Raw genomic sequence first — 20,785 nt, 5'->3', positions numbered from 1 at the left:
GCCTTTTTTTGTTTTCCATTTGCTTGGTAGATCTTCCTCCATCCTTTTATTTTGAGCCTATGTGTGTCTCTGCACATGAGATGGGTTTCCTGAATACAGCACACTGATGGATCTTGACTCTTTATCCAATTTGCCAGTCTGTATCTTTTAATTGGAGCATTTAGTCCATTTACATTTAAAGTTAATATTGTTATGTGTGAATTTGATCCTGTCATTTTGATGTTAGCTCATTATTTTGCTCGTTAGTTGATGTAGTTTCTTCCTAGCTTCGATGGTCTTTACAGTTTGGCATGATTTTGCAGTGGCTGGTACCAGTTGTTCCTTTCCATGTTTAGTGCTTCCTTCAGGAGCTCTTTTAGGGCAGGCCTGGTGGTGACAAAATCTCTCAGCATTTGCTTGTCTGTAAAGTATTTTACTTCTCCTTCACTTATGAAGCTTAGTTTGGCTGGATATGAAATTCTGGGTTGAAAATTCTTTTCTTTAAGAATGTTGAATATTGGCCCCCACTCTCTTCTGGCTTGTAGAGTTTCTGCCGAGAGATCCGCTGTTAGTCTGATGGGCTTCCCTTTGTGGGTAACCCGACCTTTCTCTCTGGCTGCCCTTAACATTTTTTCCTTCATTTCAACTTTGGTGAATCTGACAGTTATGTGTCTTGGAGTTGCTCTTCTTGACGAGTATCTTTGTGGTGTTCTCTGTATTTCCTGAATCTGAATGTTGGCCTGCCTTGCTAGATTGGGGAAGCTCTCCTGGATAATATCCTGCAGAGTGTTTTCCAACTTGGTTCCATTCTCCCCGTCACTTTCAGGTACACCAATCAGACGCAGATTTGGTCTTTTCACATAGTCCCATATTTCTTGGAGGCTTTGTTCCGTTTCTTTTTATTCTTTTTTCTCTAAACTTCCCTTCTCACTTCATTTCATTCATTTCATCTTCCATCACTGATACCCTTTCTTCCAGTTGGTCGCATCGGCTCCTGAGGCTTCTGCATTCTTCACATAGTTCTCAAGCCTTGGCTTTCAGCTCCATCAGCTCCTTTAAGCACTTCTCTATAGTGGTTATTCTAGTTATACATTCGTCTAAAGTTTTCTCAAAGTTTTCAACTTCTTTGCCTTTGGTTTGAATTTCCTCCTGTAGCTCGGAGTAGTTTGATTGTCTGAAGCCTTCTTCTCTCAACTCGTCAAAGTCATTTTCCGTCCAGCTTTGTTCCGTTGCTGGTGAGGAACTGTGTTCCTTTGGAGGAGGAGAGGCACTCTGCTTTTTAGAGTTTCCAGTTTTTCTGCTCTGTTTTTTCCCCATCTTTGTGGTTTTATCTACTTTTGGTCTTTGATGATGGTGATGTACAGATGGGTTTTTGGTGTGGATGTCCTTTCTGTTAGTAGTTTTCCTTCTAACAGACAGGACCCTCAGCTGCAGGTCTGTTGGAGTTTGCTAGAGGTCCACTCCAGACCCTGTTTGCCTGGGTAACAGCAGTGGTGGCTGCAGAACTGCGGATTTTCATGAACCGCGAATGCTGCTGTCTGATCGTTCCTCTGGAAGTTTTGTCTCAGAGGAGTACCCGGCCGTGTAAGGTGTCAGTCTGCCCCTACTGGGGGGTGCCTCCCAGTTAGGCTGCTCAGGGGTCAGGGGTCAGGGACCCACTTGAGGAGGCAGTCTGCCCGTTCTCAGATCTCCAGCTGTGTGCTGGGAGAACCACTGCTCTCTTCAAAGCTGTCAGACAGGGACATTTAAGTCTGCAGAGGTTACTGCTGTCTTTTTGTTTGTCTGTGCCCTGCCCCCAGAGGTGGAGCCTACAGAGGCAGGCAGGACTCCTTGAGCTGTGGTGGGCTCCACCGGCTCAAGGAGGGTTCGAGCTTCCTGGCTGCTTTGTTTACCTAAGCAAGCCTGGGCAATGGCGGGCGCCCCTCCCCCATCCTCGCTGCCACCTTGCAGTTTGATCTCAGACTGCTGTGCTAGCAATCAGCGAGATTCTGTGGGCGTAGGACCCTCGGAGCCAGGTGCGGGATATAATCTCCTGGTGCGCCGTTTTTTAAGCCCATCGGAAAAGCGCAGTATTAGGGTGGGAGTGACCCAATTTTCCAGGTGCCGTCTGTCACCCCTTTCTTTGACTAGGAAAGGGAACTCCCTGACCCCTTGAGCTTCCCGAGTGAGGCAATGCCTCGCCCTGCTTCCGCTCGTGCACTGTGCACTGCACCCCCTGTCCTGCACCCACTGTCTGGCACTCCCTAGTGAGATGAACCGGGTACCTCAGATGGAAATGCAGAAATCACCCGTCTTCTGCGTCACTCACGCTGGGAGCTGTAGACCGGAGCTGTTCCTATTCGGCCATCTTGGCTGTTTCCTCTGTCCATTCTTATACTACATATCTTTCAACGTCCAGCTCAAGCTCCTCTCTTCCAGGTCTTTCCTGTCTTCTGAATTGTGTGCCCCTGCAGTTATTCTGCACGTGTTATTTATCTTGGTACTCTACCAAAAACTTCCTTTTATTGTTCCTTAGCTTATTTTTATCTTTAAATCAATATATCTAATCAGTAAACATTTACTGGATACATTTTATGTGCCAAGTAATAATGGGTGTCGTGGATATATAAACAAGAAGAAAATAGTCTCTTCATCCTCAATCCAGTTAAGGAGATAAAGTACGAAGTATATTAACTTTAAAGTTAGAGTGTGTGCTTTAAAAAATAGTTCAAGGCAACAATAGAAGAGACTTCATAAAGCAGTGCATGACTGACGGCTCAATGGTATAACAATTTGCTCTTCTCCTACTTGGTAATTATCCTAGAAGGCATGAGCCAGGTCTGCTTTGGGCAAGATACCCAGTGGTTTCTGTTTGAGCTGAAGCTGAGCTACTGCAAGGGGGAAGAGCAGAAGAAGCTTATAAGCTGTTCTGATGAACAATTTCCAGGAATGCGATATTGATGAGGATGTCATACACAGCTGTCAAGCAAATAGCAGTCAGTGAATAGCAAGAGCTCTGACTCATCTGAATTAAAGAGGTAAGAGGTAACCACCTACTATGATTCTCTGTATAGCCTTTATCAGTGTCTACTGTTTTTCTCTATTCTTAATCTATTTCTTTGTTATAGTCTGTATCTTCCCAATGTCCCACTCCTCCATCACAATGTAAACTCCACAAGAGCAGAGACCTGGTGAGTCTTTTTCATCCTCTATCCTCAGTGTCTAAACAGCGTTTGGTTTACAGCAGGCACTCAACACATGCTTGTTGATTAAATGAAACTGCCCTGGCTATTTAAATGAGGGCTTGAGGGTTACAGCCACAAATCAGAGAGGTTCCTTTTCATGTTCCCAGTAGGGCAAAGTCTGCTTACCATGGAGCATCAATCCCTTCAAACATCACTGCACAGAGTGTTTTCACCATAAGGGAGGCACCCTTTAATTAGGGACAACAGGGGACATAGAACTGCTGGGCTGCACTATTCCATCTGGTGATTGGAAAACACAGGAGTCCTGGGTCCAGAGGGTGAGCCTTCAATTTACTTTACAGCACCATTCCTACTTGTGTCCTGATGTCTCCTTTCTTAGAACATTTTAGATGAAAGGAATGTAGAAATGGAAAGTTTTAATTTAGTTCTGCTTAATGCCATATGAGGTATTAGGCAGAAATAAGCAAGATGGAAAATACGTGAAATTCTGAGTAATCTGTGTATTTGGTACTTCAACGTGGAGTCTGAACTATTATAGAAAAGATGACATAAACTAAAATATGATTTTTAAAACAACACAATATGCAATGAAAGAGGGCAGCTCAATGAGTGATGTTATTACTAAAGTAATCGTAACTTACAGTTGTGTCTTGCATTACAGTTAATAAACCTCATTGGCATTATCTTACTCTTCCTACAAACATCCTACAAACATGGATCCTGCTTATTCAGTATTTGAGTCATGGACATTTTGTTGAGGGCCAGGCACTTGTAGGCACTGAGAATTCTGAGGAATTCACAATTGATCACAATTAGGAGAACAAGGTAAGTACTAAGAGGAGAGGTGAACACAGGGCATTGTAGGACCATACCCAGGGGACATTTACTCAGACTGTAGCAGATTGCAGAAGGTTTGAGAAGGAGGAGAACAAGGAGCTGCATCATGAGTGAATAGAAATTAACTGGTAAAAAAGACAGAATAGGGCAGGTCCACTGGCAAGGAAGTATGAGAGAAGCACGGTGTGCCTGGAACTTCAATTAGACTTGTATGACTGAGAGATGGATAGAAAGGAGTGGAGGAGTCTTTAGGGTTTTCTAGGTATACGGTCATATCATCAGCAAACAGCGACAGTTTGACTTCCTCTTTACCAATTTGGATGCCCTTGATTTCTTTTTTCTTAATTACCATTTTCATTTGTTTGTTTCCATAGGTTATTGAGGAACAGGTGGTGTTTGGTTACAAGAGTAAGTTATTTAGCGGTGATTTCTGAGATTTGGGGCCTTGAATGCCATACTTGGTGAACACTTTATTCATACATACTCTGGAGACAGCAGGGAGACGCTGGAGGATTGGAAGCAAGGAGCAGGGATGATCAGATATTGCAGTTACTTTTAATTATTTACCCAATAGATACCATCAACTTTTCCCTAAAGAATCCCAATTTTTCTCAAACAACTTCTCAGGAAGTTGTTTTTCAGTGGATACTGGGCCCCACCCTATGCCTAGGAAGTAAAATTTGATCAGTATAAGCCAATCTAGGTAATTCCACTCTATCGCCACTGCATGATTTAGCCACAGACATATGTCACAATTTTGGCCAATAATATGGAGTTTAAGAAACTTGTTTTAGGGCTTCTAGAAAACATTTCCCCACTCTTCAAAAGGGATATCTGTTACAGACATTCTCTCTTCCACTACTGCACAATGTATGAGAATGTGCTGCTTAGAGCAACTGCACCATCCTGGGACCACAAAGAGACAGGCCTGACGAAAGTCTACATGCTGAGAATGGCAACATGGAAAGATGTAAAGAACCAACGTCCCTGAAGTGGTCAAATGGCCAAATTATGCACTCTGTAACATCTGCTGCAAAGTTCTTTTTAAGCGAATTTAAAAACATCATCCCCTTACTGCCATTCTGACTGGGTCTTCTGTTTTATTTTGCAGCCAAAAGCATCCAGGTTGATATACTGATTTTCACTTTAGAAAGTTCATTCTAGAAGCAGTGAGCCAATTAGGTGAAAGAAGATTAAAAACACAGGTTGGGATATTACTAGGAGGCTGCTGCAGGAATCAGTGAGTTTTGGTGAGACAAGGTCTGTCGGGTGGAGAGGAGGGAATGGGTTTAAGAAATAGGAGGGATTTGGAATAAACAGGACTTGTAAACATTTGGCTTTATGTCCTGGGTGCTTTTGAGGTTTCTGGATTATAGTGCCTGTGAATGAGATAGGGGACAGAGGAGGAGGAGAACACAAGTGGAGGCCTGGTAGAAATAATGACTCATAGGTTACCAGGCCTATTTTGCAGATGAAATAAACAAGTCTCATTACTAGTCTGTGTTGTCTGTGAGAGTATGGATCTTATCTGTCTTTTTTTACTACTGATTCTCCAATACCTTACAATAGTTGATTAATAAGGATGCTTAATAACAAATAAATGAGGCTTAGAAAAATTACATCGTTTGCCTATATAGTTAGAAGTTTTGAAGTCAGAATACACACTCAAGTCCTCTAACTCCTTCCAATATACCATCTACCACAAGCCACCACACTAAAAACAACAACAACAAAAAGTTGAATTTCAGATTCTGAAGCAGAGGAGTCAACTCTTCTTGGCAGATATAGAGTAAGAGTGGGCTCATTCTCTCAGGTCACAGTAAGAGGGTATTTAATTTTTTTTCATTAATGTATATTTTGTGAAAGAGTTTCTAAAGAAGAAATATATTCAAGAAGGATGCACTTAGGGACATCTAAGAACCATGGATTATACCTCATTGGTGACATACTCAGAATGAAATAGACTCCTTTCATCCTAACCTGGAGCTCATATTGGAGAATCAGGCAAAAACTTGAGATTTAAAGCCTCTCTATTATCTGGAGTGAATAGAGACTAGCTTAAATCCCTCTTAGGTCACTTTAAGTCATTTCTTGTATTGTCTTTCAAATTGTCAGGGAATAGCAATTCACCATTTTATGTGTGAGAATCACTAAAGAATTGAAAGATATATCTTCTCTCAGTCTTTGCTCCTTTAAGAGAAATAATCCTTATTGCTCTAGGCTTCCCAATTTATATTATTCTCCCAATATTTTTTATACGTTTTTGGCTCCTAGTATCTTTTATTTTCTTCATATTCTTAAACTGAAGTATCTAACAGCTTGTCTAGACAATAATTATTTCAATGTTTTTGTTTCTGCTAAGTCAGACTTATAAGAATTTAAATGTCTCCCAATATTAAACCGACAGCTATGGAATAGGCAAAGAATGAGAAATTATTGACCTTAACCTCAAAGAACTGATCACTGCATATAGGCAGCAGGATGCACATAAGCCCCTAGTGTTCCAAGAACAATATCATAGTTTGTAATTCACACGCCACGTTGTGGGACAAAGACTTGAAGCGCGTTAGAAATTTGGAAAAGCAATAGAGCACTACGGACTCAGGAAGGATTCATGAACACCAATGAATACAGAATGAGCCTTAGAGAGGATTGAGGATTTAGAGGGAAAGAATAAGAATAGGGAAGGAGGTGGACATGGGAGAAGGCTGCAATCTGAAGATCTAGAACAAAGAGTTTATGCGGAAAGTACATCCAAGATACTTTTTAAAGAAAATCTTTTTTTCCCAAAGCCTTATATTTATGTTGACAGTTATTCTGTCCATTATAGATATCATCTAGATGGGTAAAGGATATCATCTTTTCTCTCCCAAAGATGGCCGTATTATAATTTGATCCTTTTGTCTTCTGTAATTAATGAAAGCAATGTTGAATTTTAATTCTATCTGTGTGATAGAGATATAATTCTATCAGTATTTTGGTAAATAGTATACATGGAACATTGGGGCCTAGTCATCATGCAGTCACCTCAAATTATAGAAATTTAATAGGCCTAGAACATGGTAGGGACTCAATAAATGTTTATTGAATCAATGAAAGAAAAAAGGATGGAGTTTAGAAATATTATTTATCATTAATTTTTTAGAAGTTAGGTGAGCAGTTATTTAAATGATAACTTAATTAGTATTTAGAATCCTACCCTTAGCTTTAAGCTATAATTTATCAGGCCTTCACAAATATAGGGTACACAACTGATATATTTTTACTTTTTTTTTTCTTTTTCAGACAAATTCATCTTCATGTTTTAGAAAAAAGATGAAGAACCCAAGTATGGTTCTTCATCCTTTTCTTTCTTTTTTTTTTTTTTAGAGACAGATGGGGGTCTTGCTGTGTTGCCCAGGCTGGTCTTAAGCTCCTGGCCTCAAGCAGTTTTCCCACCTTGCAGCCTCCCAAAGTGCTGGGATTACAGGGGTAAGCCACTGTGCACAGTGAGGTTCCTGAAATTTTCAATAGGTGACAAGAGTTATAAGCAGTACCATTGTTTCTTCCAGGAATAGCCCAAATTTGAAATATCAAAGGATAACTCAAAAGTAATAAAAGGAAGACAGCAGTAATTTGGTTCCGTCTTATAATGCTCTAAAGGAAATAAAACAGAATTCCAGGAAACATTTACAGTCATCTAAATGAGCTACTGACTTTATGTAAACCTTTCTGATCTTTCAGAGGTAAAGAAGGGAGTAGAACAAAGAATGTGAGAAGATATAAGTAGTTATTTACAATAACAAACTCCTTTCTCCCAGGGGTAAATCACTGTAGAGCAGGAATGGACTAAAATCCTTTGCATAAGCAAGAGCTAAGTAAGATAAACATTTTAGACACAGCCAGAGATTTGGAGACTTCTCAGCATTCCAGACTCCTCAGTGTTGTTACATATTGTGAGAAAAGGGCCACCAGCCTTGAAGCCAAAATGGCCTGTTCTCAGGGTGACTCCTGCCCTAAGGGCAGTATAGTCTTGGGCAAGTCATTTAACCCTTATGAGTCTGTTTCTTCATCTGCAAAATAGGGATAATGATAATTGTACCTCCTTCATAGGATGGTTGTATGGATAAAACAGTGTCTGCAAAAAGCCTAGGTACTTCCTACATATTAGGAGTTCAATACATTTTAACTCTTATTAATTCTTTTTTGTTTGTCTGTTTGTTTTGAGATGGAGTTTCACTCTTGTTGCCCAGGCTGGAGTGCAGTGGCATGATCTCAGCTCACTGCAACCGCCGCCTCCTGGGTTCAAGAAATTCTCCTGCCTCAGCCTCCCAGTTAGCTGGGATTACAGGCTTGCACCACCACATCTGGCTAACTTTGTATTTTTTTAGTAGAGCTGGGGTTTCACCATGTTGGTCAGGCTGGTCTCGAACCCCTGACCTCAAGTGATTTACCCACCTCGGCCTCCCAAAGTGCTGGGATTATAGGCATGAGCCACTGCACCCAGCCTCTTATTAATTCTTAAGCAACCATAATGGGCTCAGTCTCCCCATTCCATTCTATTAGGTAGAAATCAAATCTGACCTCACCTTACCATGGCAAAGACAGAAAATGCTTTCTTATTTTAGGTGAAATAACCGAATTAACCTGATCACTCCAAACAGAACCATTCCTGTACAACATGTACATGTGAAGGAAAAAAGCTAGAGCCAAGTCTCAATGATCAAACAGAACAAAATAAGAAATACCTGGGATGGGGAGGGACAAGTTTTTGTTCCCAATTCTGTCTTAGGTTTCAGCTCCTTACCTCACCTTGAACCACCCCCAGTCTGCACTCTCATTCACCCACAGTCTACCAGTCTTTTCCTCACAGCTACCACACAGCAGCTTATTCAGGGTGTCTCAATTTTTAAAAAGTTCCTGTTGAAATATTTCAGGCCCAGAAAAAATCTAGAATTTCATACAAATGATCCTATATAACTTAAAGGGCAGACTCTCTCCCCTACACTTAGATCATGTTTCTCAATGACACATATGTAGATAGTATTGGATCTGTCCGGAGAAGTACAGCATTGTAAATGGAAATGTTGCTTTAAGAAATTTCAAAATGTGTTAACATATACACAGAACAAAGAACAAAGGAAAAGAATTTTGGTCTTTGTATTAGAATAAAGAAAAGCTCCTTTTATTTTTAGTTATGACAGATTATTATAAACCTTAAAACTTAAAATATGCCTTAAAAATCTGCAGTATTGCAAGAATAAGCTTTTTAAAAATCTTAAATCTATGTAGTATGTAACTATTGGTAAAATCTACTTTGCAGCCTGGAAAAAAAAAGTCTGGAGTGGAGTAGGTCCAGAGACACTGTTTTAGTACCTCTGAAATGTTTGTAGTCACAGAAATAGTTCTGAATACAGCAATGTTAAAACTGTTCAAAGGTTAGGCTTCCTATTTGTATAGTACAAATACAGAACAATTTACAGATAGATCCTTTAACTTTTTTGGATTATGGATATAATGGTGTTGAGGAAGCAACCTCGGGTCACAAACACTTAATATAAGTAAACTTTTTCAATGGCCAGGCTTAGGTAACTTTGTGAAGTGGTATAAATCTATCTTCTTTAAGACTGTTTTCTAGAGGCCAGGCACGGTCGCTCATGCCTGTAATCCCAGCATTTTGGGAAGCCAAGGCAGGCAGATCACTTGAGCCCAGGAGTTGGAGACCAGCCTGGGCAACATGGCGAAACTCTGTCTCTATAAAAAATACAAAAGTTAGCCAGGCATGGTGGTGCACACTCATAGTCCCAGCTACTCGGGAGGCTGAGACAGGAAGATCGCTTAAGGCCAGGGGGTGGAGATTACAGTGAGCTGTGATCATGTCACTGCACTCCAGCCCAGGCGACAGAGTGAGACACTGTCTAACAGAGTGACACCCTGTCTAAAAAAAAAAAAAAAAAAAAGACTGTTCCAGCTGTTCCAGCTTGTATTCCTGTAAGTAACCTCCTCATGTCCGCTTCCATTTCATAATTTCATCCCTGACCCCAGGGACTTAGGACTTCTCTTCAGGATATTCACATGATAAATCACTGCCCAGGGTAAATTAGTTTATGCTCAACCTCTTGCGCAGGAGTCTTTGCATTAAGGTAAAACATGATTAAAAGGAAGTACCCCACCCTCAAGGAATCCATCTCTAATGGTAAAATTTCAGATACCACAGTGTTTTAATAGGGAATTATTTGGATCAGGGAAGTTTTTCTAGCACAGGGCTAGAACTAGAAGGATATTAGCAGTAATATTTGCCTTCTACTCTATTTCTCAAATTTTGGTTATGAGATCATTTGTGCTATAATCACCAAAGATACCTCCTTAAAAAACAAAACAAAACAATGGATTTTTAGGCCCAATTCCAGAATGACTAAATCAGAATCTCTGGGAGTGAGGAGTTTATAATTTAGAAAGAGTGGAGGGTACAGATGGGTAAACAAATACAAGGTGAGGACTATTATCCCAGTTTTGGAAATCATCAGATTATACCTTGAACAAAAGCTTAAGGTTTCTGTGCACAACCTGGCCTACCAGTATTCATTGCGCTCTATTAAAACAGAAATTTTCTTTTAAATTGTGGGCAATATATAAGGAACACAACTTCATCTTTTGGTCTTACCAGGCACTCCAGCTTTGATCCAAAAGTTGATGTCTGTCCCTTCTCCATGGCTCAGGACCTGAGTGACATTGAGGGGCTGCAGCAGGCTCATAACCTCCTCCATGACGGCCCTGGCCTTCTCACTGCCAGTGAATTGCAGCCCAGTGGGTAAGAAGGTTCCCGTGTCAGACTCCATCACCAGACTGTAGTTGGAAATATTTACCTAAACACAAGAGAAAATTGTTTGGTTCTTATCTGTTGCTTCTGTGCTTTCTCCTTGGGAACTATCAAACAAAAATTACCAAATACTTCACCTCCTCACGGCTGTGCCAAAACACATGTTGCTGTGCCTGACTTAAGGTCTGCTCTGCATATTATCTAACCATTCTGAGATGCACAATTACTCAGCCTAGGATTTGCCAAACTCAAGAGTTGGCTTGAAAGGATTCAAAAAATATAATGAAGGGAAATATAAAGCCCCATATTAAAGATGTTCAGTTATTTCTACTAGCAATAATATTCTTTCAACTAATTTTCTTAAGTGTTCACTGTGTTCCAGTATACAATTCCTCCCATGTGGCAGGGATCTCCAGATAGTATTAGCCATGCTCAGACAAAAGAAGGTATGCTCTGTGAACTTATTTCTTTGCACCTCTTTCCTCTAAATGGATATTCTATCTTATCTTAATTGTGAGTTCTGCCAAAGCTTAAAGGCATCAAGCTGACAGGTTTGTCTTGGGGTTCTGATTTTGTTGTTGTTCCATCTGTTGAATCTCCAGGGAGGGAGGTAATAGAACAAGGCATGAAACACTGCTCTCCCTGGTGTAAAACCACAGCACTCTTAATTCCAGGCAACGCTGCCGGGCCGCTAGTTCATAAACTCTTCCCAAATAAAGTCTGGTAAGAAAGCACACAGTTATTTCATGTAGCCAGTATTGTCACGGCACAAATTTAGAATATAATAGGCTCTTAACAGGTTGCACAGTTAAATTGCTACCCAGCCCTAAAACTTGCAACTTTAAGATCCTTCAAACTGGCCAGCTCATCTGTTTCCCAGGAGCCAACCACATCTTCAAGACTTACCAACTGCCACCTTGGTTGACTTATTCCCAAGCTATCCCTGGATAAACACTGCTACTCATTCCTCATTACTCACCTAGTAAAAAATCAATAATAACATTTGTACATTGCATCCAGAGAGTTTTCACATTTGCAATCTCCTTTGGTGTTCTTTGGCAACTCACAAAATAGACAAAGCAGTATTATTAATGTTGCTGTTTTATAGGAAAGGATCTGACAATCAGGGAGGTCAAGCGATTTGCTCAATGTCATACAGCTGGCAAATGGTAGCGCTGGCTCTGAAACCCCCTGCTTTCCAAGACTCCACACTACCATCACTAGCATGGCACTGGAGGGTAAGCAATACTTGTTCTGCATTTAGAATGATTTTCCACTTACATAACAATTTGGGGATTGCATAGTATTTTTTTCTAAAACAGATTCCATTTTACAATGATTGCCTAACCTTTTGCTTTGGAAGTGTATTGTAGTTATAAGGGCAAGAGCAGTGACAATTTCTAAAGAAAGATGTTGCCAGCATTTACTGAATGCAGGGCCCTGGGACACCAACATTTTTTGTTATTGTTAATGATGAGAAGGTTAACGATGCAGAAGTCTGTTCATATTTCTGCTCTCACTTCTAAGGGACTTATCTTCATGGTGATTTTCAGTGAAAGACCCAGGGCATTTATAATAAGAAATGCCACCTCAGCTTTCAGCTGAGGATACTGCATTATGGTAACATCATTAGAGTTAATAATATGCAAAATATTTACATTAATGTCTTACATTCAGGGCTCGTTTAACTAGTACACTGATGCTAAGTCAGCAGGTTGACATGTAATTTGGCAGTCCTAAGCCTCTTCCCTTGTATGCCCTGCCATACCCACAACCGTAAACTGTTTCCCTCTCCTGCAAAAAGGAGAAAAGAACATTCACAATATATCTTGCAAATGAAAACAGAATTGAGCCATCTTGTTTGTGAGGGTTTCCATATTGCAGGCAGATCCCATTCTTCCAACAAGCAAATCAGGCAACGTGCTTCTAATCATGTACTATGTAGGTTAAAATTGGAGCTACATGATAGGAAGAATCAATATTATTAAAATGGCCATACTGCCCAAAGCAATTTACAGATTCAATGCTGTTCCTATGAAACTACCAACAACATTCTTCACAGAACTAGAAAAAACTATTTTAAATTCATACGGAAACCCAAAATAGCCCAAATGGCCAAGGCAATCCTAAGCAAGAAGAACAAAGCTGGAGGCATCACGTTACCCAACTTCAAATTATACTACAGGATTACAGTAACCAAAACAGCACGGTATTGGTACAAAAATAGACACAAAGACCAATGGAACAGAGTAGAGAGCCCAGAAATAAGGCTGAACACCTACAAATATCTGATCTTTGACAAAGCTGACAAAAAAAAAACAATGGGGAAACGGTTCCCCATTTAATAAAGGATGCTGGGATAACTGACTAGCCATATGCAGAAGTTGAAACTGGTCCCCTTATTTACACCATATAAAAATCAACTAAAGATTAATTAAAGACTTAAATGTGAAGCCCAAAACTGTAAAAACCCAGAAGACAACCTAGGCATACCATTCTGGACATAGGAACTAGCAAAGATTTCATGACAAAGATGCCAAAAGCAATCACAACAAAAGCAAAAGTTGACAGATGGAACCTAATTAAGAGTTTCTGTACAGCAAAAGAAACTATCAACAGAGTAAACAGACAACCTACAGAATGGGAGAAAAGTTTTGCAAACTATGCATCTGACAAGGGTCTAATATACAGCATCTATAAGGAACTTAAAGTAAATTTACAAGAGAAAAACAACCCCATTAAAAAGTGGGCAAAGGACATGAACTAACAGAGGCTTCTCAAAAGAAGACATACATGTGGCTAACAAGCATATGAAAAAAAGCTCAATATTATTGACCATTAGAGAAATGCAAATCAAAACCACAATGAGATACCATCTCACACCAGTCAGAATGGCTACTATTAAAAACTAAAAAAAGTACATGCTGGTGAGGTTGAGGAGAAAAGGGAACACTTATACAATGTTGATGGGAGTGTAAATTAGTTCAACCATTGTGGAAAGCAGTGTGGTGACTCCTCAAAGACCTAGGGACAGAATTACCATTCAACCCAGCAAGCCCATTACTGGGTATATACCAGTTAAGGGGGAATAGAAATCATTCTATATTATAAAGACACATGCATGTGTATGTTTACTGCAGCACTATTCACAATAACAAAGACATGGAATCAACCTAAATGCCCATCAGTGATAGACTGGATAAAGGAAATGTGGTACATATATACCAGGGAATACTACGTAACCACAAAAATAATGAGATCATGTCCTTTGCAGGGACATGGATGGAGCTGGAGGCCATTATCCTTAGCAAACTAAGGCAGAAATGGAAAACTGAACACCACATGTTCTCACTTGTAAGTGGGAGTTAAATGGTGAGAACACGTGGACAGATAGAGGGGAACAACACACACTGGGACCTACCAGAGTGTGGATGGTGGAAGGAGGGAGAAGTTCAGGAAAAGTAACTCATGGGTACTAGGCTTAATACCTGGGAGAGAAAATAACCTGTACAACAAACTCTCATGACGCAAGTTTCCCTATGTAACAAACCTGCACATGTACCCCTGAACTTAAAATAGAAGTTTTTAAAAAGTGGAGCTAGTTAGCAGTTTGGCTGTTAGACCCAACATTAATGAGCAGCCTGGTGAGTTGGACACTGCCCTGGGCTCAGTCTGTCGTATTCCTGACTCAGCAACTGATACACTGGGCTACCAAGGCAGGTGAATGGCCTCTCCCTCTGTCCCCAAGTCATGTTACCTTGGTCCTTGGCTTCTGCATCTGTAGGTTGGGACAAAAGCTTGAATAATGAGCCTGTCCATATGAAGCTTCAAGCACCTTTAAAGAAAAGGCCTTTAAACCAAAGCGAAAGTGGTTGCATGAACTGAAAACCAGGGCTTCTAATAATTTGTTCATTAAGTGCTTCCTGGTCCTCTTTAACTACAAATGAACAGATGCCCTAGGGACAGGGGACTTCACAGTTTATGAATGCCATTGTGCAATGTCACAGGATGTTGACAGGAACGTAGAGAATAGTGTAAATAAAGAAGATTTCAAAGTGCCCTAGGCTATATATGTGGCAGCCATTTTAGCAGAGAGATCGAGTGTGGGCTTCTGAATGATCCAGACTGGGTTTGACCCTCACATCAACCAATCTTTAGCTGTAATGGGGATGATAATGGTACCCAGCTCATGGAATTGTCAAAAACAGTACATTGTAAAGGCTAGGGCATAACTAGCACTTGGTAAACAGTAGCATTACTGTTGTTACTGTTCTTGGCACTGAGCATCAACACTTCTCAGATTTTCAAGGATGGTCCCAATATAAGCCCTTGTGTTAGCTAATTACAACGATGCTAGGCAGCATTTATGTGATGTTTCCTAAGAGCCAGACACTATGTGTAACATCTTACAGCTCATCCCATGAGTGTGCATGATCATTCTTTAAGTGCTCTTATATTTCTCATCTGACAAATGAAGTAACTGAGGTTTAGTCAGGTTGACTAACTTTCCCATGGTTACCTAGCTAGTTAAGTGGTGCAGCCAGAATTCCAACCCAGAGGAATTCCTTCCACCTCCTAAGCAGCGCTCTCAACCTCTCCACTGCTAGGTCTCCTGAAAGTCACTTCTGTCAGGCCACAAGTCCTCACTTTTAATTCAGAAATACAAAGACTGTAGTTAAATGTATAGATTAAAAACTTTTTCTCATGATCATAACACAAGGTATACTTGGACAGAAGTTGTTGTTCCTGCTAAAAAAGTAATTTGTTTAAGCCCAGAAAGAAATGAAAACAAAAACAAAAATCTCTTGCTCCACAATTTGCTTCCAACTAGAAATAAAAAGCCTAAAATAATAAAACATCTTTTCAAGCCAAATAAGACAGGATGTGTAGATATCAGTAAACCAGAATTCTGGCATAGGTATAGAAATGTTTGATTTCTATTCGTGTAGAACTTTTTAAGTTGCTGCTTACATGACGGCAGCGTTTTATTGTTTTCTATTTATATATAAACATCTCCATATGTTTTCAATAAAGAACTAAGAAAACAAACCACCCACCGTCCATGACACTGCTTTTTCTCTACATTTATGGAGTCATTATCTAATTGTTAGCACATGGTGAAGGAGTTGGGAAAATGTCTCTGCACAAAGAAACTGGAATGAATAGCTGTGTCACTGGGCTGTTAGAACTGCTGCTTCTCAGGAATATGTTGTCATGAACATACTTATTCCTTAGTGTGCTATGTGTGGGGACACACTCAGTGTAGATTTGAAAAGCTGATTATAGCTAGTGACAGGGAGCAGAGTAATGCTTATTTCACCGAACCCATTTTAGCACATGTAACAAGATATTCATCCTTTTGTTTATAGGGTGTAGGAAGAAACCAACTTCTAGAGGCTGAATGCTTTATTGCTGAGATAACCAGCAATGATTGAGACAAGCTGAGGCACATAGAAGAGGAGGCTGAGCAGCTCAATGATAAACTCAGATATTATCTGTAAACCCCCTACTTTGTTCTCTAAATAAAGAGAAGCAGCTCTTTATTAGGAGCCATGAAAACTGTCATTCATTACCATGTAATATACATAATGCAATGTAGAGCAATGCTCCAAGGTAACCTCTTACGGTCAGATCATAGGATTAGTTAATATCTGCTCAGGGTTGAGGATTCATAATTTTGTCTGGTGCTACAATCACATGCTGTAACACTTCTGTTCCTTTTTTTAAGGGTCAGGCTACTCTGCCAAAGAACAATTTGGTAACCATTAGCATTCTTTGGGTGCAACGTAAGATTCAAAAGAAGAAAAGTGTTTAAAATACATATTGCATGTTTTAAAATACTTACTTCCTAATATAAACACAAGAATGGTGTTTGTGTTTTTTGTTTTTATAAAATTCTAGGCTATTTTTCAGAAATATAGACCCAAGTTCAATAATAGCTCCTTTCTCTCCAAATTTGGCTTCTTTGTTTAAAAGTTTTTTATCTTCTCATAACCTAGAAAAAATAACCTATGAGACCACCATGGAAAAATAAATGAAATAAATGTATTTTCTCATGTTTCTCAACATGTCTTTGATTTTGACTTAAAGTGACACTGAAGTCTCAAGATCAAGTGGAAAGAAAAGAGACTCCTAACTATTTGAATTAATCATGTAGCCTCCTAAATTTATTCTTCAACAAAGTAAACTCCACACTGACACAGGGCAATCAATTTTAGTAACTCTTTCTTGCCCTGTAAATGTAAATATTTTACAGATAACGGTGGTGATGCTATTTGGTCAGGTGGTAGGCTCAAAACAAGTTCTCAAAAGCAAATCATCTTACAATGTGTGTGCTGAGTTGCTACAATCCTGTTTTGCAGTTCTGCCAGTGACCCTGGAATTCCCAGTTTCTGTGGATGAAGGTGATTTCTTTACAGAGCTTTAGCTCAAACAACTAACATGATTGGACGATAGGTAAAGAAGGTTCTGCTGTGCAAAGGAAAAAGATAGCCTTTACTTTCTGGTCAGATCTACCCTGAAGTTCAGACTTTCCCTTTTGACCTTTACTTTCAGTCTCCAGCACTCAGTTTTGAACAGCTTTGGGCACCCAAGGGAGAGCCAGGAAAGGGATGATAACAAAATTATTTTATTTGATAGCTCAACTGGCTGCAGCTTGGGGAAATGGGCAGTCTTGGGTAAGTTACATTAGTACCAAAATTGCAGACAGAGCGGGAAACCTAACACATGCAGGAGCCTCTGTGGATCTAACCATCTTCTCACTCCACTCCTACTGTGGTTTAGACACCATCGTACCTGGAGACAGGAACAGAATGAGTAGCCACTGGAGATCCCTTTCCAGACCTATCATTCTCTGTGTGTGCACAGAGGTATTCTGTTCTGAAACAAACCTGTGTTTTCAGGCAGTCCAATGTTTGCAATGTCATTTGAAGCACTCTAGATCTTAGTGAATTCTCCTCTTGTGCTTGTCAAGGTCCGTGGATAACTCTTAAACTTACCAGAAACACACGATCCCTGCATAAATGACACTACGGTAATAACAGTGAGCCAGAAGGCTAAAAATGTGGCATGAACATTAGCTAAAAAGAGTAATTTTATTTGTGTTATATAGCAAATCTGACTGCATTTGATATGCTTTTTTAAAAAATGCAATATCCAGGATATTCGGTAGATATGACTTAAAAAAAGACTTACATAGAAAATTAATATCTATTTCAGCTTCTAATTTTATTCTTTCATGTTGAAGCAATATAATAATAATAGAAGTAGTGGGACTCAAGAGCTCACAATTAAATTTTGATTCCTTTAATGCTATATATTGGTCAAGTGTTTCATGCTACTGGTTTCACGTTCATTTCAGTATGCAGTTGTAGAAGAGAAAGTGCCAACACAGCTGGCTTTGTAGGAGCAGACTTCCCTGCCTTTTTCATTCTCTATCCCTCTCAGTCCCCTCTTCTAAGAGGTTATCTGTCAGTCTTTCCTGTTATACCCACCACACTACTATTCTTCTCCAGGTTCAAAAGGTAACGACTAAATTGCCTGCCTGAAGAACCTTTCCTTTATTTGACCATTTTCCTTTAACACTGTGACATGCTAAATAAACTCACACATAAAGATGTGTTGCTTGTTTTTGATGGCATTGTTGTACCAGCCAAGATAGTGCTTTCTGGTTGACCTCTAATGCCCTTCTCTTGGTTGGGAAGACTGCAGCAGCTTCTTCAAGTCCCTTTCTAAGGTTACAATGGACCGCTAAGTTCATCTACCTATAAGTAGACAGGTTATTTTAAAAAAATATAGTACTCATCATTTTCTTGTCCTGCAAAAATAGACTACGCTATACTATAGAACCCAAATATTTACTCAATCCTAGGGTGTATTAGGGTGTATCATATTAAAACCCAATTTGTGAGTTTTTCTTTCTCTAGCCTACAGACAAGCACTTTCAGCATTTCTGGATTGTGACAATATCCCCATATACCTTATTTGATTAAGTACTCTTTACAAATATTAGTAAAGATGCTAAACATAGCTTTAGAAATAATTATATTTTCTTAGGCGGGCCTTTCCTTCTTTTTCAAAAGAAAATTAGCAGGTTTGAAACCTTATGAAAAACAAAAGTACCAAAATATGAACTTCAGGGATCCTTGGTCTGCTCAAATGACTTCATGCCCTACTTCTGCCCAAGCCTTCTGTGACTACCGTCCATACCCCTCCCTAATTTGTTGGCCTATTGCACTTCATTCATTTTTTTTTAATACCTGCCTTGCTCCTGCAAAACTTTAAGGCTTTCTACAAGAAAATATCGTAATACTGTACTAAAAGAGTAGGTAAATGCACTAGAACCAAGAAAATGCCATGAACACAGGAATCATGTGTGTGGATCTCTGCCATATCTCTAGATTAAATAACAGAACTAAGCACATAGTAGGTGCACAATAAATGTTTAAGGCAAAGGAAAAGTCACAATTTGGAACATTTTGACACAGCCTCAATAGCAACTTGAGGATGTAATTTAGCTCTAGCTTGTGGCTGCCACTGTGAGAGGGTGATTGATGTATTACTGAGCTCTCATTATCTAGGAAGAGAAAGTGCACCACCAGCTCCTTGAAAAAAGCAATATTTTTTTCTAGCGCTGAATTCTAAGAGGAGTAATTACATGGCTCTTTATATGAGGAACACTGGACAAAATAATGGACACAGTCTCCAATAGCAGTTTTACAAAAGATGCAGAAACACTTTTCCTAACACTATTTCTTACATATTGATCCTCAATTAAAGCCAAAAGCAAAATATTAAGTCACATTTCAGTAAATGTGTTTTTTCAGGAAGCAAAATGTATTTATTCAACAGTTATTTTGACATAAACTTGAGTGATAGGGTGACTATACATTTTTGTTTGCCCTAGGAAGTCCCAGTTTACATCCCCTGTCTTGGTGTTAATTAACAGACCCTCCTTTCTCTTGCAAACATTTCCTGGTTTTAATAATAAATCATATTTCCAACCTACATATGAGGGTATCTATATATGAAGATGACTAAGATAGGGTTGCTTTCCTAAATGAGGGGAGAGTTTACCAGCAGAGGCAATAACTGGCTAATACATTAAATGTGATGAGTTCTATGAATATGTACAAAGAAGGGAAAGCAACTACTGAAAAATGTTGGCAAAAGCTTGATAAAAGAGGTGATGTTTGGCCTCAGCAAATTCCCCTAGATTGAAAGTTTTCCCATGAGAGCAGGGATCTTGTTAGTTCATCAGCATATTCTCAGAACCTAGCTAACAGGCACTTGAAAATACTTGTCAAATGAACAAATGACTTTATTCTAAGCATCCAACTAATGCCCAGAATGTAGCTTTCCAAGAGAGGATCAGAGCTTAGGCAATCTCTAAAAGGATAAATATAAGCATGTTCTGTAGAGTATCTCACTCTCAAACATTAGTTGTCCCTCCTAGAATTTTTGTAGGCATTAGCAAAAAATTTAAAGTGGAAACCATTAGTGAGCATCAAATTTCAAACCTGTGATGGAGCTGCACTTGACATTTGTTTACTCCTGGAAATGCTTTCTTCCCTTGGCTTCTGGAACTTCAGACTCTCGGCTCTTTTTAAGCTTTACTGGATGATCCTTCTCATTTTTCTTGGCTGGTTTTCTCATCCTCCTGACCAATAGACATTGGGGTGCTCAGAAACAGACTAAAGGCCTCTTCTTTTCTCTATCACACTCACCCTGTTGGAACCCTTATTTAGGCTCATGGTTTTAAATAAATCTGTATGGTGATGAGTTCCAAATTCATATTTTCATGCATCTCCTGAATTCTATACTCATATCCCACAGCTACTCAGTATCTCCACTTAGATGTCTAATTGTGTATTAGTTTCCTATTGCTGCTGTCACAAATTACCACAAAGTCACTGACTTGTAACAACACAATTTGTGTGTGTGTGTGTGTGTGTGTGTTTTGAGATAGGGTCTCACTCTGTCACCA

General features: G+C 39.5%; 1 protein-coding gene across 5 annotated transcripts in view; it reads right to left on the bottom strand.

Annotated features, from left to right (window-relative positions):
* Nucleotides 1–20,785, bottom strand: part of CPQ (carboxypeptidase Q) — a 585,190-nt gene that overhangs the window by 162,766 nt on the left and 401,639 nt on the right. For all 5 annotated transcript variants that reach the window (XR_008527671.2, XM_054560984.2, XM_054560983.2 and 2 more), the window contains 1 exon segment: nt 10,645–10,846. Coding sequence is in view for 4 of the 5 variants with exons in the window: in XM_054560984.2 (XP_054416959.2) it covers nt 10,645–10,846 (202 nt within the window). In the remaining variant the exon portion in view is untranslated.

Source organism: Pongo abelii, chromosome 7 (assembly GCF_028885655.2).
Source record: "Pongo abelii isolate AG06213 chromosome 7, NHGRI_mPonAbe1-v2.0_pri, whole genome shotgun sequence".
Taxonomy (NCBI): domain Eukaryota; kingdom Metazoa; phylum Chordata; class Mammalia; order Primates; family Hominidae; genus Pongo; species Pongo abelii.
This window is presented reverse-complemented; position numbering and strand designations above follow the sequence as displayed.